The sequence below is a fragment of the Mycteria americana genome, chromosome 1, assembly GCF_035582795.1.
Source record: "Mycteria americana isolate JAX WOST 10 ecotype Jacksonville Zoo and Gardens chromosome 1, USCA_MyAme_1.0, whole genome shotgun sequence".
NCBI classification, from domain to species: Eukaryota; Metazoa; Chordata; class Aves; order Ciconiiformes; family Ciconiidae; genus Mycteria; species Mycteria americana.
Genome location: NC_134365.1, coordinates 67,496,089 through 67,516,322, shown reverse-complemented (window position 1 = coordinate 67,516,322; position 20,234 = coordinate 67,496,089). Strand labels below are relative to the sequence as shown.

Here is a 20,234-nt window from a genome sequence, read left to right as displayed (position 1 = left end):
GAGTGTGCTTTCCAAGAGGGAAGCCAGTGGGTGCACCCAGCCAAAAGAGCCCAGGAGCTGATGTAGATCTGGTTGTTAGAGGAGTGAATGACTAAGCAAAGGGCCAAGAGTTTAGCCATCTGGGCACTATCATGGCAATCAGGTAACAGCTTGGTCATCTGCAGTATGAAAAGCAGTGGCATGCCCAAACCAGACATTATGCTGAAGGATAGTGGAGACTTCTGTAAACTAGACATCCCATCCTTCTGTGGAGTATTGAAAGGATAGGCTTCTGTAACAGGTGAGTCTGAGGGATCATCTGTAGCTGGAGGAGAGGGAGGTGAGAATCTCATGGTTGGGGCCTAAAGGTTGGATTCTGATGGCAGAGATAGCCACGAACCCAACATTGAATGGTAATGGGTTGTACATGTCCTTCAGGGAAAGGAATGTGTGAAGGGCATTGCAAAGAATAGGTTGTAAAACTGTTCAGTGTAAGGGGGCAATCCACCAGGAGTTCATCAATATCAGAAAGGGCAAGGAAGGTGGTGTGTAAAGCATGCTCCCATTCCCCATCCAAGGCTTGTACGTCTTGCCACCCTGTGCTGCCAAAAGGGATTGGTTTAAGGGTAGGGTCCTTGGGGCCTATTTCCTGGAATAGTCACCACCAAGCAGTCTGCACTGTGCTGGACCCTGCGTTCTAGTCCACCAGTAGGAGTGAGGGGTCCCAAATATCAGTACTGTTGACCTCTTGTAGGGGAAGGGTTAGGGCCTGTTGGTGACTCATGTTCTAGTCCTAGGTGGTATGTGTGCACAGCAAGGAATAGAGAGGATGGCCTAGCTGACTAAAACCTGGGCATTGTCACGACAAAAGTTTAAAGAGCCTAGGAGACACTGATGTTTGCATTTGGAGGAGGGAATAGGTTGGGTAAAGAAAACAGATTGCAAGACACTTTCAGGAATACCTTTGGTACTGCCATACAAGAAGACTCCTTTAAAAAGAACCCAAACACCTTACATTCTGGGCAGGACCCGGCATTTACCAGGAAGGCTATAAAGTTCCCGGTGTTTTCTGAGGGCTGCAGTAGGGGATCATATGTTGTGCAACAGATTCCCGTCTATGTCTGCCTAGGAAAATGTCATCAATATATTGGTGGTGAGAGACGTCAGGAGTGGGAGAAATTTCAGCTAATGTTGATGCTAAGATACCATGAGCAATGGTAGGAATATAGCAATATCCTTGAGGTAAATGACTAGAGGTATAACGAATGCCATTCCAAGTACAAGCAAAGTGAGCTTGGTTGTCCAAGTGGGTGGGACACTGGAAGAATGTGTCTTTAATGTTCAAACAGGCTATGCATAGGTAAGAGGAAAGGTAAATAGCATTGATTACTTTGGCAGCTATTGGGACTGCAGTACAAGGCAGAGAGGAGGCAGAAGTTATGCCTTGGTAGTCGTTGGTCAGATGCCAAGACCCATTGGGTTGTGCACTGGCTGGATGGGGCTATTAAAAGGGAAGTGGGTGCAAGTGAATACTCCCTATTTTTCCAGTTTTGTGAGAAGGGAGGTAATGAGTTTTGGGGCTTGCAGGTTCACAGGGTGTTAACAGTATGGGTCATTGGAGGTAGGGGAGGTGCTTCTCGGAGTACCCAAACTAGAGGGAGTTTTGGTTCAGAAGTACCAGAAGACTGTGCCTTCCCTTGAGCATCATGGAAGGTGCGGTCTCTGAGTAGTTCCATATGTGGAAGTAAAATAGCTAATGCCTCATAGGCCTTTGCAGGCCTCTCTAGTTAAGAAATACCTGCAGTGTTACCTAATGGCCTCACTGAGTAAGTGTGACACAATTATTGGAGTGAAATACTTGTAAAAGGATGTACTGTCTGGAGCTTATCTGAAGTAATCTGTATGTTACCATTCTTTGTGGTAACTTACTACATCCTGCTTATCTGACACATGCTGTAGTTCTGTGAAAAACAAGCCATGTTATGTAGAGGTATATAAACTCTCTCACTGCCCCGGCTGGGCAGAGTTTGTACCAGCAGAGGCTGTCAGGCTGCTGCTCTGTGTTGTCCCCTGTAGCTACAGTAATGAACTGCTGCTGTTCTGACCTGACCAGAATTGCATTTGGGTTACTCCACGATGGATGTTAGAACCTCCCCAAAACTGCAGATCCTCGGGCTGTCTGTCTGTTAGGGAAGTCGCACGTGACTGACTATGGGAAGGACTGAAATGGCTCCTGTGAACCCGTGGACTACTTACTGCAGAGCGTGAGGGAAGTGGTCCCCTCCAGTGTCACCAGCTGAAGGCAGAATTTTGAGTGCCCATGAGGACACATGAATGATGGTATCATTGATTGTGGCATCTACCTCTGGGTGGGAAGTCCCTGTAAGCTGCACCCTCCATGCCACCTGAGGGGGATCAGCAGGTTCTGACCGGCTCCCCTGAGGTGCTGATTGCATGTCTGATAAGTCTTTGTGGTAACCGAGGGCTGGGGGTTTTCCAGTTGATGAAGTGGTGGGAGGGGTGCTAGAGCCCTTGCTAAGGCTCTGGTGGGAAAAGGTGTGGCATGAGGGGGTTGTTGGCAAAAACCAATAAAACAGATGTTGGGACTCTGTGGGCTGCCTGTTTGGGAGCATGCGGGGCCAAACAAGCTTTCTGTGCTTCAAGACGCTTTGGGTCAGGGGCCTTTTGTACAGACTTAGGGGGATTTTTAACTAACTGGACACGAGGATGTTTGGTGGTAACTATAGCTGCAGCTTCACAGAGCAGGGAGGGTAACAGAATGAGCATAGCAGAAAATAACTTTACTAATAGCTGGGACCATGTGGTACTGGGCGCTGTGCCTGTAAGGCTTGTGCCTGTTGACGTTAATGGGCTCTGAGTGGACCAGGAACCTTCTTGACTAGTGGACGCTGCTGAGCCTCAGAGGGATGACAACCTGATAAGACTTCATCTGCCACAGGGGCTACGTCTAAAGTATGATTGATAACCAGCCTACCTGTGCTTAATTCCAAATCTGTGGGACTGGCCCAGGGAATAGTCAGGGGGCCTAGGTCATGTCCGGGCCTTTATCTTTGAACATATGCTAGTGATGCCTGAAAGGTAGAGCCTGTATTTCCCACTGGTGTTTGTAGTTGGAATTGCAGACCCTAAAGGAGGGTGCAGGCTTCTGTTTCTGGAATTCAGATGATATCCCCCATCATGTGACATATTTGCAAGACAGGTTAAATAACCCACAGTAACAGATTTGTGATAGCGCTTGCTTAATTTGGCTAGATCTATGCCTGTGAAAGAGCACATAGACACAGTTGCGATGCCTCCATTAGCATTATGCTCAGTTTTAATAGTTAGTCTGATTCATAAGTCCAGTCAGGCTTCAAGAAGGGAGGAATTTGACATATAATTGTCTGAAGTCAAATTGGACCAAATATTTCTGTCCCAGTTGTCTTGGTCAATATATAAATCTTTATGTATTTTTGTTTCAGAAACTCCATTTAGGCAGCTTCCAGCCGCCTGTCAAATTTTTCCCTGGTGGCAGATACTGCCACCACGGGGACCGTGTGGCGTGCTCATTTCTCCGCAGTCACCTGAAGGCTTCTAACACAGGCTGTGGCGACAGTCTTATCTATCCCAGCCCAAGTGTCCTGCTGGGCTTGAGATACTCCTTTCTCTAGGGAGACAACTTGGGCTTCAGCTGCATTTGAATGGTGCTCAGTATTTCTAAGACCATGAGCTAAGAGAAATAGGCAGGGTAATTTTCCCTTGGTGCTTTTGTCTTTCTGACTGTCTCTAATCAAAGAAGGGAAGGGAACAGGTAGTTCCCTCCATAAGAGCATCTGGTGCCCACAGGTGGGGCAAGGCCCCAAAACAGTCAGTTCAGGCACCTGCTGCAAGGCTGGGGCCAGGCACGATGCTGTGTATTACATCCCTCTACTGACATCGCAGTGGAGCGGCTTGAGGCAGCCTGGTAGGGTTACAGATTCCGGATATGGTAACAGACACCAGACCAACAGCTTTAGGGATAAACAGTTTATCTCAAAAATAACAGTACAGTAACAAATACCAATCAGTAGTACACTTACCTGAGTCAAAATGACAGTAAATTCAGTAATTCACTAATACTGGGCTAAACTTAATTCAGTAAATCCAACTTAATCCAAAACTTAATATTGCGGTATTCAAAGACTTGCATGAGCATGGCTATCGGGCAGGCCAGCAGAAAACAGGGCAGGGCTTCTTCAGATGAGTGACCAGCCAACGGGCCTGGGAAATGAAAAATTTTCTGGTCAGATTGTCCCACTTTTATTGCTGAGTCGTGAAAGTGCTATCTGGACTTTTGCTAGCCAGGCATGGCATCCCACATCTGCTCCCTTCTGTGCTGCTGCTTTCCTTTGTGTGCTCGGAAATACCATATAATACAATACTAACCCCACTTTTCCACCCCTTCCTTTTGTGACTCAGTGGGGGAAAGCGCAATGGTCGTGTCCTGGCTGTGCAATGCCAGGACTGATGTCTATGCCACATACCCCCCTAAGGGTGTCAGATGCAGAGAAGAGTTTGGTCATGGAGTCTTTTTGTCTACAGTTTCTCTTTGAAATGGAAATACTGTGTTCTTTTCAGAAATTGTGAAATCTCAGATGACAAACTGAAAAAGCAGAGGCATGGAAGGAGAGTTTGTAGGGCTGAAACTGGATGTTGCCCCACAGAACTGCTCTCTCTCCTGGTTGCGCTAGGGTTTTGGTGGGAAGGCAGGCAACAGCTGCAACTAAATGCATTGTAGATGATGTTAGTCTTGTGTATTTTGGGAGGTTTTGTGAAGAGCTCCAGCTTGCTCCCGGGCAATCCACTGACTCACAGAAGGTCAGATCCAAAGCAGCAAGCGTTAAGCAGGAAGGGTTGTCCAGCCATGCCTGAGGGCGAGTGGCTGGGAGCTGTTGGCAACAAAAGAAAAGTAAATGGGCTGGATGGGCAGTGTGACAGGTACGCTTCCCCTCCTCCCACCCCCCCCCACCCCCGCCTCCGATAAAGATCGGGGCTTTTGGCATGGCAATCACCGGCCTTTCGTGCCTCACTTTTGGGCCTTTTGTGCTCTGCCGTGCCCCCAGGCACGCACGCACCGCGGCAGGGGGAGCAGGAGAGAAGCGGGACCCCTTGGTCACCAGACAGGGTCCACAGCCAGTGAGGCGTCTGGGCTCGGAGAAGCTTCTAGACCGTGACCGGTTATGACCACAGCTCAGACCCGACCCAGGGTATAAATGGGCCGCCGCCGGAGCCCCCTTTGAGTGGTCTTCTCGGAGCAGCCGGACGGTGTTTGGGACCTCTGCTCTCGGGTTGGGACCCCGCCTGAGGAGACTTACCAGGATCGACTGTCCTCACCTCCTGTGGTGAGGAGGTGAGGATCCATCCATTCCTTCTGGATGGATCCTTGAGGGAGCCCTCGCCCTCCCCGCCGGGTGAGCGATTGTATCTTCTGGGTGCCCACGAGAGGGAGTTTCCCCCTTTGCGAGTGAGTGTGGGCGCTTTGGGTCACCGTTCTTGTGTGTATTGACGGGCGGTAACCATACCCCGACTGACACCCCGAACCTGTTATGGATTAAATGGTATCGGAGTGTTGATTGACTTCAGTTTACCCCTGCTTCTCATTGGTTTCTGCCATGTTCTTTTGGCTGTTTTGTGAAATAAAGTTCTTTGAGCTTGTCCCTCATTTGTTGCCGTGAAAAGCCGAAATCAGGACTCAATAGTCGGGATGACTATTAAGCAGGTATTCTTTATTGCACCACTGGGGATCGCTCTGCCACAAGTGCTCCGCCAGGTTAGCACAACACATCAGTTCATATGCAGAAAAATCATACCTAGTCATCAGATTTCCTGAAAAGGGCAGTTTTATGGTGATGAGTTCCCGGAATTCATTTACATAGTCCAAGCATGTGCAGTAAAATTAGGGTTAGGGTCTTTTCACCCTCCTGGTGGTCTTCCATAGTCTTCCTCATGTTGTCCGCTAGTTGAACTGTGGGCTTCCTGTGTCCATATATAGTCATTGAGTTAGCTCATCAGTCCTTCGGCCTCGGAATGTTACAAGGGGGTCGATTTAAACTAGTTCTTTGGTGCTTACCTTTGGCGCAAATGTCCTGAGTTCCTGTTACCAGTGATTTAATTAGGAAGCCTAATGAGCTTGCTCAAGGCCTGTTTAGTCTTATCAGGTAAGAAGTTACAGGAAATGTCCAATCATCAACTCTGCTCAGCAGGTAACTAAAACTATCTTTGCAGGGGAAGAGAACAAAAGAGAACAAGGATGCAAGTGAAACTTAAAAAAAAAAAAAAAAGCAAGTCTATGTATCACAGTAAGGTCTTAGGGATTGTCAGGGATTTAACCCTTTCACATTCAAGTTAGTTTTAGTGTACCTCTGTGATATCCCTATAACCTGCTGATCCCCGTGCTGGTGAGAAGGCATCCCATGAGTTTTCACGCACACAGCTGAGGTGTGGGTCCCTACTTATTGCCCCCTGTGCTGTCAGTCCTCTATCTGGATACAGGTTGGGCTTCTTACAGCATCTGATGAAGAGGATGCTCGCTCTGGCACAGGTAGAGGTTATGATGTTGGCAGGGTGACTTTGGGCAGTGTTACACAGGCCTTGACTACTGCTGTTTCCACTCCAAGTTGTTTTCCTGTTGTTAAAAATTTCATGCTGCTTTTATACTTCTATTTAATCCTTTTTTGTTTCAAAAGTGTCTGAGTAACTTCCCCAGTTACTCTTTAATCCAGGTGATGATTGTATTCTTCTTCAACACCATCAGTTGGTGGTTGATGACTATCTTCCCTTTTGACTTGATCAATTTTGGGCAGAAGCCCTCCAGATAAACTAGTCTTTGGCATGTGCACACACACACAATGCACACTTGCATTCTGACCTTACCAGGTATTGTCCAGCCCATTTGTCAGGGGTTAACTATAGGAGCAACCCCAGAATAAGTTCTCCCAGTCTGTTACAGTCCGCAGGATCCTTGTATTAGCTCTTAAGAGACCATGCTTATGGCACGAGGACTCCAGGAACACCTATCCTTGTGTGTTGACATAGCCTGGAGAAGGATGTTTGCCTCCATAACTGTTGATTTTTCAGGTGGTGGGGATCTTCAATGTTGTGATCCTCTGCTGCTGGTCTTAGCCTATAGTTGGTGAGCTATCTCTTTATACCCTTTAATTTCATGGTTGTCCATGTTCCCTGGTAAATGGTTGTCCATTTACCTGGTCAATGGAAATGGTAAATGGAAATGATTGTCCATTTACCTGGTAAATGTCCATGTCCTGGTAAATGGAAATGGTTGTCCATGTTCCCTGGTAAATCATAGAAACTGATTGACAGGTGAGTAGTTTACCTGATGATTGTCATGCAGGTGTCTTACCTGCTCTATTGTTGCATTTACCATTTAACCAAAATGCTAAATACATTAATGCTAAATTAGCAGTTTGATTACTGCCAGTTCTGCTCTCTGCAGAAATGTTAAATGGTTGCTTGGGGTTGACCATTCAGTTACTGTCGAGTCTTGGCACAGTAGTTCCCACACCATAGTTCTGTAGCCTCCTGCTGCATTTATGTTAACTTTCTCTTCCAGCAATGTGTAGGACAAAGGAAGTAACCTCATGAGCCTTTACTGTATGTGCTCCTATCTTCTTGAATGGTGACAGTGAACTGGTTTTGGGTGTGCTTTCTATACTCTCTAGGAGTCAGCTGTTACTGTGATCTTGGTTTGCCTCTCACAAGTCCGACACAACATTGCTGACTCTCATACTCTCCCTGTGTTTTCCCTGTTTAGGTGCTTTCTGGCCCCAGTGGGCAGGTGTATAGACTTTAATGTTAAGTTACAGTGTTCAGTGAATGAAATATTAAATCTTTGCTGGAATGTCTTACCTAATCCAATAGATCAAAATCCTGTAACAATTTATTCTGTGTTTTAGGCTTCATTTATTTTCCTCTGTATGTATTTCCTAGAGGAGGGCCTCTAAGAAGAAGTAATCAATAACAAACATTACTAATGAAAAGTGAGGTCTTCCCTATAAGAAACGAATTTGGATGTTTTGTATAGATTAAGGCTATTGGAAAACTCAAGGAAATGTAGCCTTCCACTGTTTGGAGGTATTGTTCCTTTTCCCCTAGAATAGAAACGCATAGCAGTTGAACTTACTGGTCTTTACATAGGTGGCCCAAATTCCCCTCAAATCTCTCTGTGGGGTGAATGTGAGGTGTCTCCACAGAGTGATTCAGGGACATTACATAAGACAGAGGCCAGAGATATGCCTAAAACTATCTAATAGAGAAGTCTAGTTGTAGGTGTTTTAGTCACGTGATAGATTTGTTGAAGAGCTGTGCTGTTACTCCTACATTCAACAGGGGTGTCTCTCCATTCCCTTTCTATGTGCTGCCAATGAAAAATTGGCAGTTGCCCGTGTAGTAGTTGCTGATGATTTCTGAGGCTTGTGGCCAAGGTGAGAAAGTAGCAGGTGAAGGAGTGAAGCAGGCATGTGTGAGGAATAGTCTTCTCTTTGTCTTTTGGAGTCTTGTACTGATACCGATCTTCTCAAATGTTCTTCCTAAGACAAGTGCTTTCTGCCAAATACCACTTTTTAAAGTAACATATTTTGTTGTATTAAAGTTATAAAAAAATTTTATGGTTGTGATCACTTAGTTTTCTTAATCCAGCTAATAATTATGATGAACTAAGGTTGTACTCCTTATTTTTATGGTCTTGACAGTGACAAGAATTGGGTTTTACTCTTGGCTAAGTTGTGTGTTGCATATAGTCAAGGTTCTCCTATGTTTAGCAAGGATTTTACAATTACTACTAGTTGGCATCTTAGTCTTGTTTACATATCTGTCATGTTTCTGGAACGCATAAATGTCTTAAATTTCTTCAGCAGTTATCTAATTCAAGAACATGATTGTTTTATCCTGTTGTGGTTTAACCCCAGCTGGCAACTAAGCCCCACATAGTCGCTCACTCACTCCCCCCCGGTGGGATGGGGGAGAGAATTGGAAGGGTAAAAGCAAGAAAACTCATGGATTGAGATAAAGACAGTTTAATAGGGAAAGCAAAAGCCATCCATGCAAGCAAAGCAAAACAAGGAATTCACTCGCTCCTTCCTATCGGCAGGCAGGTGTTCAGCCATCTCCAGGAAAGCAGGGCTCCATCACACATAATGGTTACTTGGGAAGACAAACGCCATCACTCCAAACGTCCTCTCCTTCCTTCCTTCCTTCCCCAGCTTTATATGCTGAGCATGACGTCATATGGTATGGGAAATCCCTTTGGTCAGTTGGGGTCAGCTGTCCCAGCTGTGTCCCCTCCCAGCTCCTTGTGCACCGCCAGCCTACTCGCTGGTGGGGTGGGGTGGGAAGCAGAAAAGGCCTTGACTCTGTGTAAGCACTGCTCAGCAGTAACTAAAACATCCCTGTGTTATCAACACTGTTTCCAGCACAAATCCAAAACACAGCCCCATACCTAGCTACTATGAAGAAAATTAACTCTACCCCAGCCAAAACCAGCACCTATCCCCTGATTATTTTCCAGGAAATACCTGAAACAGTGTAACATTGGCAGTCTGAAATCTTTAGCTTGGATGCAAAAGCCTGTTTTCTCATCCAAGATTCCTCCATCACTGTAGGTATTGCCTTAATACTGTTAATACTGAGCCTTAGGTGATCTGGGAGAAATGACCTGAAAGATTTTGTTGAGAAACTGTCTAACACCGTGGACAAAACGAGGTGTTTGTTCTGTCCTGGGTGGGTTTGACCATACCGAGAGGAACTTACTGTGATGCAAACAGCATTCATGCTTGTAGGTTGTCATTGGTTTTTTGCGCTTTTCCATTTTTGAAGACCTGAAATAGTGTTTGGCTTTGCAGATGTTGTCTCTAACAACTTTCCAGAGGTTATTCAGATGTAACATGCTCACCCAGTTGGGCTTGTTTGTAATCAATGTAAATTCTGGAATATACTACATGAAGAGTTAGGGATTTGTGACTTTGTCACCTCCTGGAGGTGTACTTACTGCAATAGCAGAGGTGATGGTCATCTCCATGCTTCATGCTGAGTAAGTTAATGCTGCCAAACAGAATTAGGGGTGGTTTGCTTGTAGCTACATGTGCTGTTAACTAGAGTCACAGGCGTGTGTTTCTCAAAAATTAATAACTGCCCACAGTGTCAGGGAAGAGCAAATGACATGTAAAATAAAAACAAGTGGGCCACATTATTATGAGAGATCTTTACTGAAGCCAGATTAATTTTCTCCTTTCTTTTGTTGTATTTGAAGGTATAATTGAAGTCTAGTCGTCTTGTATGAAGACTCTGACTTGTATTATATTCTATAGGTGCTTCTTATGCTCAGCTCTTAAGCATTGCTTATTGTATCATGTTATACAAATACATTGGGTTTTTTCCATTGTTTTTGGATGAGAAGGTAAATACAGCAATCTATCGTTAAATTAAAAAGCTGAATGACAACAGAATTAGCAGAATAATGTGAGGATTTTGTTACTCATTAGACAGTCAATAGAATTTTTAGTTGCTGCTCTGTCTTTTTGTACCATAACTGTGTTCCGGGAAATAATTTATGCAACTTGACATTGACAACATCAATGTCCACAGGATGTGCCAGTGGAGTTGCTCTTCTACCTAGCAATTTAAGTTCAACGATTCTGTTCATAATGCATTCTAAATCACTTCTTGGTAAGTGAAATAGGTTTTTATCAAAAGATTAAGGGTTTTGTTTGTTTGTTTTGGTGTTTTTTAGCATTTTGGGTTTTGGCTGAAGAAGCAGAAATCAAGAAAAGATGGACTGGAATGTAAGACCACTCCAGAATGTTGATGCAAAGAAGAACCCGCAAAGTGAAGAAGCCTGTTACACACAGTTATTTTCTAATGCACACGCTTTTCCTCAGACAAATGCCTATTCCTCTAAAAATGCATGCAATTATGCTGGAAATAACCAAATGGTGTATCTGCCAACTAGCAATGCTGCCTTCCCTCCTTTAAATGCTGAAGGATTCAGAACTTCAGATCAGGCCTTACCAGGAGCATCTGTAGCTGGTAATGATTTTTTTATCTCGAAATACTTGGTTGATCGACGTCCACCATCCTGCGTACCAATAGCTCCAAAACCTCCCAATCAGACATCACGTTTGCAGGCAGAGATGACTCAGACTTCTTGGCCAAACTCTAATACCTACAGTTATTCCCTTAGAAAGTTGCCTCCCCTGTCTTCTCAAATAAACACTGGAAATAACGTGGGGAATGTCCTTCGGGAACCTCAGTATGTCACTGCAAACGGTTACACTGTGCGGCCACAAATACCGCAGCGTAATTCCATGAGAACTACAATGTTATATCAAAGTAACGTGCATTCTCAGAATAATTCTATGTCTCTTGGTACACCTGGGCAACATGTCCAAAACCAAATATATCATCCCAACACTCAGTTTGAAGTTTTACACTCACTGAACCAAAATTCTGCAGCAAATGTACAGCTGCTACATTATCGACCAAGTCAGATGAGATCAGAAGCTTCTAGTGGATGTTCTGTACCATCTTTGTTGCCTGCCAACTGTGATTCAAGAGCTGCAGCACAATCTTCAATAGGTGTACCACAGGCAGTTCAAAATGTGCCTAATGGATACACCTTTAGCCAACAGAAGTGCCCATCAGATCCAGAAAATACTGGTTTTAACAGTGTTCAGCAACACTGTCAGAAACAGCAATCTGGAGAAGTCAGTCAATCAGTTAGGAATGTCTGCAATTCAAGTGGAAATGTGACAGCAAATCAGCCTTTTAATGAAATGTCTGTGGCATCCCCTGGCATTTCCAAAGAACTGTATGATGTTGTGCAAGAAATGGAAACTCTTTCTTCGGTGGCTGCTTCAAAGCCACTGAGTGATCCTGCTTCAGTTCAAGAAAGCCAGACTAGCAGCTTAATGAATGGGCCTGTTAATTCTCAAATTTCTTCAGCAGCAGCAGATGGAGGAACAATTACAAAGGACAGACTAGCTTGGGAAGCTCAAAGGCTTCTCACTATTAAAAAAAAATGTGTCCTGCTTGAAAGGATCCATCATTATAGAAGAAAACTCTTAGCAGCTTCAGAACGTGACAAAAGTACTCCGCCACTTCCGCCAAGTTATCAAAGTACTCTTGCTAATTGTGTTCCATGGGTGCCCAACCAAAATGTACCACCTTCCCCATCTGAAACAGCAAGGACAGAGAGTCCGATACTTAACCCTTCACCTGAAGAAAGAAACAACAAAAACGTAGCGGATGCTGATAACAGAGGATTAGAGGTGACTCAAAGTAACCCTCAGGGGGAACAGGGAAGCCTTTCATCAAGCTCTGCTCCTATTCCCTCTCAGAGCAAACTCCCAGCTCAATTAAATAATCCTGAGAGCACTCCCATCTCGGAACGAAGAGATGCATATGCCTTGGCCTCTTCTCAAAAAACTGTGACATCCTTGAACAATGCTTCATGTTTTAGTCAAGTGGATAGCTCTATCAAAATTGTATCAAAGAATGTGCCAGTTAACCCCGAGAACTCATCATTTCTTCAGTTCGTATTGAGCAGCACAAATGTATTGAAAGAGAAGACAGCTGGTGCTACTGCTGATAAAATACTGACTAGTCTCCTGCTTAGTGAAAAACCACTGCTAGATACATCTGTCTCGGGTGGAAGCTTACTAAAAGACACTAGTGAGAGGAACGTAGCAAGTTTGAAAGGTGAGCAGGCGTTTATGGTTCCCACACACTCTCCTGTATCAGAAACAACTGAATCTGGTGAAGCTAAATTCCGGAGTGATGTAGCTCAGAAAAAAAAGCCATTTACTGAAAATAAATCTTTTAAACAGAGCAATTATAGTTACTCTGTGGAAGAGCTAACTGCGTGTCTGGGCTTGTGGAGGAAACATCCGTCGGAATCTGTAAGTGTGCAAAACAGCCAGTCAAATGAAAGCCCTGCAGCAAATGAGATTTCACCTTACAGCCAGAACACAAAAAATAAAGAACAAAATAATGTTCTGGTTAGTACCGACGAAGCAATTTTGCCTGTAACAACTGCTTCTGTAGGACAAAAACTTGATACGTTGAGTTGCAATTTGATAAAAAGTTTTGAACTCCAAGTTGCAGTTGTCTCTCCTTTAGTACTTTCTGAACAGAGAACACAGAGTGAGCAGGCAGATGAATGTCCAACATCTGCAGGTAAAACAAATCCAGTGATTGACTCAGGAAGCACGTGTAGCTTGCAAGAAAAGGGGAAAAATGGTTTAAGTGTGGTAAATACTGATAAAGGAACAATAGAAACTGTTCGGTCGTCACCCAGTGATTGTGTTCTGGTACAGAAAGAGGACTCACATTTGCAACAGACCAAATTAGCTGATGGAAACAGAATAGTAAAGAACACTGTGAGTGCAAATGATTCATATGATGAAAACCAAAGGAAAGTTAGTCAATCTTCACAAGACACCAGAGAAAATCTGCAGCTTGGATTACAAAACAAGCCTTCTCTTCCTGAATTGGGCATAAATTTTTCTAGTCAAATCTTTCAAGAAGGTGTAAGAGACCATAAAGACAAACAAGCTGTGTTAGAGACAGGAGATACATCCACAGCTGTGTTGGAAGAACAGATGTTTTGTATTTCTAGTGTATGTTCTCTTGTTGAAGGTGACACATTTTATAATCCACAAATAGCAAGTATCTTCAGGTCAATCCCTGAGACACAAGTATTAAATGGTACCTCATCAGAAGGAAATGCATCTGACCCAAGGCAAAAGGAGCAACAGCTGAACTTGTATAAAAATGAGCTGAGCAATAACACTCAGCAAAAAGAGAGCTTGCTGCAAAAGATGTTAGAAGAATCATCAAGCTGCATGAGTAAAGCAGGCAAGATTTTGGATGGTATCACAACTAGTCATTTAGAGAAAGCAAGCGGTGGCAATCCTCTTAAAACAATTTCTACCACAGAGCAAAAAATGTCACTCAATGCATCTTTCAAGCATCCTGAAAATGACTTGGAAATTCTTGCTAGTATAAACCAGGAGTTAGCTCAAAATTCACTAGATTTCTCAATCAGCGTAACTACTGAAACAAATGCGTTCACTGTTCCAAGAGACAGCAGTAAACAAAATTATACGTCCAGTAAAAATAGCACAGAAAAAGAGATGAACCTTTTTGGAGCAGAACCTATTACATGTCTAAACAATCAGCTGTCTGAACTAGTGAAAGAGTTTCCATATGGCATTGAAGGTGCTGATATGCTAACAAAAGAACCAGTACAAGATGATTCCGTGGCTGAGCGGATGGAGAATCAACCTCAGAAAGAGACTCAAATTTGTGACAAGAATTCTCATTTGAAGGACCCAGTAGATCAGATAAAAATTGCAGTGTTAAGCTCTGATCAGATGCAAGAACTGTTTCCTGAACACAACCGGTGTTCCTCTAGTGACAGGAAGAGAGTAGCAAGTCAACAGTCAGAAAAGGCTTCAGCTGAGAAGGAGAACCTTGAAGGCAGTATTCAGCCTAGTCAGAGTCTATGTGAGAAGAAAAAAAAACCACAAAAAACCTCTGACACCAGGAAAAAAAAAAAAGGTTGTTCTTTAATGGGTATGCCACAGTGCCCCTGTAAACTTGGAACGTCTGGTTCAGAGAAAAATGATCAACTTTCAAAAGCTGAAAATACTAGCTCTGCAGAGAGACAAGAAAACAACAGTAAATCTGATGCCGTAATGAAGACCACCTGTGCAGTGGAAAACCTGCCAATTTCTGAAAATATCCCAAATAGTGTTAGCAAAAATAAAAAAGATATTTGTAAATACACCTCTGTAATGAACAAAAAAGCTAGGCTAAACGTGAGTAATGAATACAAACCGCTTACAACACAACAGGAAAGAATTGGACCACTTGATTCCTCTGAAAACCAGGATGTTGATAAATCTAAAAGGAGCAGCTGGAAGGAAGAGCTGCAAATCGGCAGAGGAACCCCATCGTTAGGCAAAGAATTTCACTCTGACAAAAAAGAACATCAGACAGTCTCAGAAGGATTGTCAGAGAAAGCTGGTCATACAGATGCAGACAACATGACAAAGTCATCCAAAAAGAAAGAAGGAGTTTTCAAAATGGAGTCCCTTTCAAAAGATAAAACCAAAGCAGTCAATGAAGGACAAAAAATTAAAACCTGTGAAGAGAAGTCAGTGGAAGAACAGAACTGTAGGAAACAAAAGGAGGTACTTGGGCAAGATGTAGGAATTAACATCAAAGAGAATGCCAAATTATCAGCAGAAATAAAACATAAAAAGCTGAATAGTTACTGTGCTGATGCTATAAAGTTCCCAAATTTTGGCACTGTAGACTTGAAGTCAAGAAACCACAAATATTCTCAGCATAAACCTATGAAAGTTCATCCTTCACAGGAGCAGTCGTACGAACGGAAGAGGAAGGAAAATATGATTGGGAAGAGAGACTCTAAGAAAACAAAGGTGGAAGAGGAAAGACTGAAACAATCTGATGCAAAGAATTCCAAGCAGCTTTCACATAATTGCATGATAAATACTGACAAAGCTAAAAAATTGAATGGAGAAAATGGCTGGAAACCGAAGAGTTCATTAGCAGATCGCTCTGTGCTTAAACTACCGAGAAAAAGGGCTCGACCTTCTACCATATCTAAAAGCTACTTTTCTAACAAAGAGAGACGTCTGGATGGTCAAAACAAAGACAAGTGCTCTGAGAAGATGTTTCCTGATAAAAACCTGCTATACTTAAATAGAAGAAATAACAGATTAAAATTGCAACTTCAAAAGGAACCAAAAAAGCACTACCTGAACAGAGTTGCATTTAAACGTACGGCACAGGAACGCATATATCTGACAAAGTTAGAGACATCACCTGTCAGACCTGTCTGGCATATAAAGCCCAAAGTGTCACAAAACAGCCCCAATGCAAAAAGAGATACTTCTGTCTCAGGAGTTGAGAAATCCTGCAAACAGGAAGTACTTGAATTTAAGCTGTGTCCAGAGATACTGTTCAGAAATCGAACCACTGATGAAGAAAGCTTAGCTGCAAAGAATTCCCTGGAAAGAGAGAAAGCCATTGTGGCAGGTATGATGCTGTCTTGATTATTAATTTGTAAGTAAATTAATTTGCAAGTAAAAAGTATGTACTTCTTTTTAAATTCACATTACACAAAACTACAGACGTGGGACTTTTGCTCTCTACAACTACCTGAAAGGAGGTTGTAGAGAGGTGGGGGTCAGTCTCTTCTCCCAGGTAACAAGTGACAGGACGAGCCAGGGGAGGTTTATACTGGATATTGGGAAATTACTTCACTGAAAGGGTTATCAAGCACTGGAACAGGCTGCCCAGGGAAGTGGTTGAGTCGCCATCCCTGGAGGTATTTAAAGGACGTTTAGATGAGGTGCTTAGGGACATGGTGTAGTGGTGGTCTTGGCAGTGTTAGGTTTACGGTTGGACTCGATCTTAAAGGTCTTTTCCAGCCTATACGATTCTGTGATTCTGTGACTTCAGAAGCTGAAGGTTGAAATAGCTTAGCTAGCTTTCTGACAGACTGTAGCTGTGTGTTAAGCTGAAAAAGAACATGAGACTTTCCCTTCAATTTAATATTTTACTCTTTTTTTTTTTTCCTTAAGTTCTACAGAATAAAGTTAGAGTAGTTTAGGGCATGGCAGTTTCAAGTAACTTCATGAGAAGGCTTTCTAACCTACTTGGTAGAAGATAGCTTGGCTTGTTCGTAGAAAGCAGATTCCCTTGGCATAGTTACCAAAGGTGATCTGATTCGTATTCAATGTTCACCTGGCTGTGTATAAAGCTGGCTGGGTAGACAGCGGAGGGAGAGATCTTTGTGGCACTGAGGAAGAGAGAGGGCTTGAGTCAGACATATCCTGCATAGTCTCTGTAACCTTTGCCATCTTTGCTTTAAGCTGCTTTTTTCCTTCCTCTTCTTCCCTATCCCAAACCTTTTGACGTTTTACGTGGTGTATCGTGAAGTATATTTGTGTCAAATGCTATATTTGATTTTAAATCCAAATCTTAAGTTGTACATACCAGCGCTTGCATTTTCACACCCAAAGGAAATTTCCTTTTGCGTGTGCTAGCATATGTGTAAAACTTGATGCTGAATAGAGACCAAAACTTGTGATATATGAACCTCAAAAACATTTTTAAAATTTTCTCTTCAGGTGTCAAGAGTAAAAAAGAAGATTGGTTAAAATGTGATCCAGTGAAGCAAAAAAAGCTGGAAGAGATCTCTGCAGGTGAAATGACTTCTGATTATCAATTTTGAAATACAAGTTAAATACTCTTTGCTTGGTTTTAAGTGTTCCTTTACAGTAGCAAATCTTAATGAAGTATTTTAACTTGTTCTTTACAAGCTTTGCTGCTGAAATGGATACTGTAGAGTAGACGTGAGTTTCAAAGATTTGTGGAGATTTTTATTGCCATAAGAATATGTTGTTGGAATTTGCCTGCATACTTGTGTGCAGTTGAATCGGAGGTAGCACTGGTGGCAAGATTCAAGCACAGTTTTAAACTGTAGGGAAAGACCAAGCTAGCTCTTTCCCACTTTAAAATGTAGGAAGTGATGTAACAAAATCTAGTGTGAGACTATAAAAACAGAAAGTGGGGGGTTTTTTTTCTTTTTTTTTAATTTTATATTATTTGGCTTTCACAGTAAGTTGATGCTACCTGCACATACATCTGTGCTCACAAGTACTGGGACCTGTGTGTCCCAGTAGTCTGGACAGGATTAATTGTATGACACACAGAGGAAAAGCAGTGCCACTGCTACATCTTCCTTGTTTCTCTTGATTGGCAAATTACTTTTTGGATGGTCTTTTGAACCCTTTAGGAGTCAACAGTTACAACAGTGGCATCTTTTGTCTTGGGATTTCGATCATTCCATTCTTTGTAAATCTTGGGCGAGGTTGCTCCCTGCTGTCTTTGTTGCTTTGCTTTAGGTATCTTTCTAGCTATAGTCTTGTTTCCCTACTGGTCTAACAGGAAGTGAAACAGTGCATTCAGCATGCTGTAACTTTGTTGCCATCCTCTTATCAGAGTGCAAGTCCTCTGCTGACAAGTTATCTGTGTTGTGGTCTTGATGCAAGCAACACACTTTGCAATGTTTACATCTTTTATTGCTATTGAATGTGTCCTTGGCTATTGGTGTCTGCCATTCTTTTAGCCCTTCCTCTTGTTTCTTCTCGTACTTTCACAAATGCACGTTTTCATTCACACCTTTCTTAATATTCTTCAGAAATCTCTCTTATGAAGGCACCCACATGACCATTTGGTGATTAAAGATGCATTGGAGATTGATTTAAATCTGAGGTGCCTGCTGCTTTAGGAAGGAAGTTTGCGGCATCCTTTTTGACATCCTTAAATACTACATGCATAAGGAGTATGCATGCTTAAGGATGCCTTGTATGCATGCTTAAGGATGCCTTGTATGCATGCTTAAGGATGCCTTGTATGCATGCTTAAGGATGCCTTGTATGCATGCTTAAGGATGCCTTGTATGCATGCTTAAGGATGCCTTGTATGCATGCTTAAGGATGCCTTGTATGCATGCTTAAGGATGCCTTGTATGCATGCTTAAATACCACATGCATAAGGAGTATGCATGCTTAAGGATGCCTAGTATGCATGCTTAAGGATGCCTTTTTGGCATCCTTAAGTACCACATGCATAAGGAGTAGAGTCATTTGAGACCCTTAGACTTTTGCTATAACCTGCTTCTCTGTCTGTCTTTCAGCTGAGGACAGTATTCCACTTGATACAGCTATACAGATCCTGGATGGAGATGGTGAGGCTCTTCACATTCCAATCAAAGACTCAAAAGAGATGTTTCAGACCTACAGGAAAATGTATCTGGAAAAAAAGATGCAAAAGTCTTGACAGCACTCCTGTATCATAGGTCTTACTCAGTATCACTGGGAAAAAAATGCCAACACTGAAATGCTTTTTCCTGTTTACTTCATATTTCTGAATAATTGTAAAAAAAAAAAATATTTGGTGTGTTGGCAATTTTTTCCCCTATTTGCCTCATTTGTGAATGATTGAGATCTTATTCTGTATTGCACAAATATGCTTTGGTGCTGAAAATGCCATTGTTAAATGTATTGTTTCTTTTTGGCATATTTTAATTTTTTTTTTTTTTAAAGGTACAGGAGTTAGTTGAATCTTGACCAAAAAACTCAAACTCATGTAAATTGTCATAGTCTGTTTTCTTTTCTGATTCTGGAAAACTTCTACTTGTGGTACTTTCCACTGCTGACAGTAGAAAAATATTCCTACTGGAAAGGGATTGCAGTGGATTCCCAAGCATTACACCTTTATTTTCTACTTATGCTAGTCTGATTGTTGTGCTTCTAACAGGGCTTTCTATTTTTGTAGAATTTTTTTTTAAACTGGGAATACAAATATAAAACCCTCAAATCAAACATACAGATCAGGGGATACCATGAAGTATTTATGCTGCTACCCAGTTTTCTTACATTTCTTTTTATGGAACTTGCACAAATTGAACTCTGAGTTCTTCATCTGAACACAATGCTCTAAACTGATAGTTGACTGAAGACTTCTCATTTTTTTCCCCTCTCTCTCTGCTTTCTTTACACTTGAAAGAAAAGTGTGATCGTTGAAGTGCAGGGAGTTTGAACTCACTCTTGTCTGGACTATGTTGCTCACTTTAACCAGACTGTAATTAATTTCTTTGTTTATAAAGTGTTAGATAATCTTTGACTACACATTCACTGTGACATGAGAGTTATATTTGTTGCTGGATATCTTTTAAGTGCCTTTTCATTATTCAGAATTTTGAATTGAATCATATTTTTTCAGAAATGTGGTACTTGATTCTTTCTATCTGTTTAAACCTTTATACTGAAAGTGAAAACTGTAGATATTTCATGGAATGATTTTTGTACTTGGAATAAACTTTTGAAGGCTATGCCTTATTTTTTTTTTTTTTTAGTTTAAAAGTATAAAGTTGTGTTTGAAAAGCAGTTTAAAATAACTGCAATATCTACAGGGATATCTTCAATGCCTATTTAACTAAGTGCCACATCTTCCTTCTTAAAAGGTTTCATAGTTGCAAGTGAGAACTGGACTTGAGTCCAAGCTTTTTCTAATGAACTCCTAAGAGCATGTTCTTATACTCCTGAAAACACAGGAATGGTTTTTTTTCTCTTCAGCGTCTTTTTTTTTTTTTGGTTGGTTGG

At 42.3% G+C, this 20,234-nt stretch overlaps 1 protein-coding gene across 1 annotated transcript in view; it reads left to right on the top strand.

Annotated features, from left to right (window-relative positions):
• RESF1 (retroelement silencing factor 1) overlaps window positions 1-19,963 on the top strand; it is a 32,515-nt gene extending 12,552 nt beyond the window's left edge. Inside the window, exons 3-5 of the mRNA XM_075503840.1 lie at window positions 10,763-16,098; window positions 17,196-17,270; window positions 18,767-19,963. Of these exons, the coding sequence (XP_075359955.1) occupies window positions 10,803-16,098; window positions 17,196-17,270; window positions 18,767-18,909 (5,514 nt within the window). The 5' untranslated portion in view covers window positions 10,763-10,802 and the 3' untranslated portion in view covers window positions 18,910-19,963. The remainder of the gene's footprint in view (window positions 1-10,762; window positions 16,099-17,195; window positions 17,271-18,766) is intronic.
• Window positions 19,964-20,234: the final 271 nt, after the last annotated feature.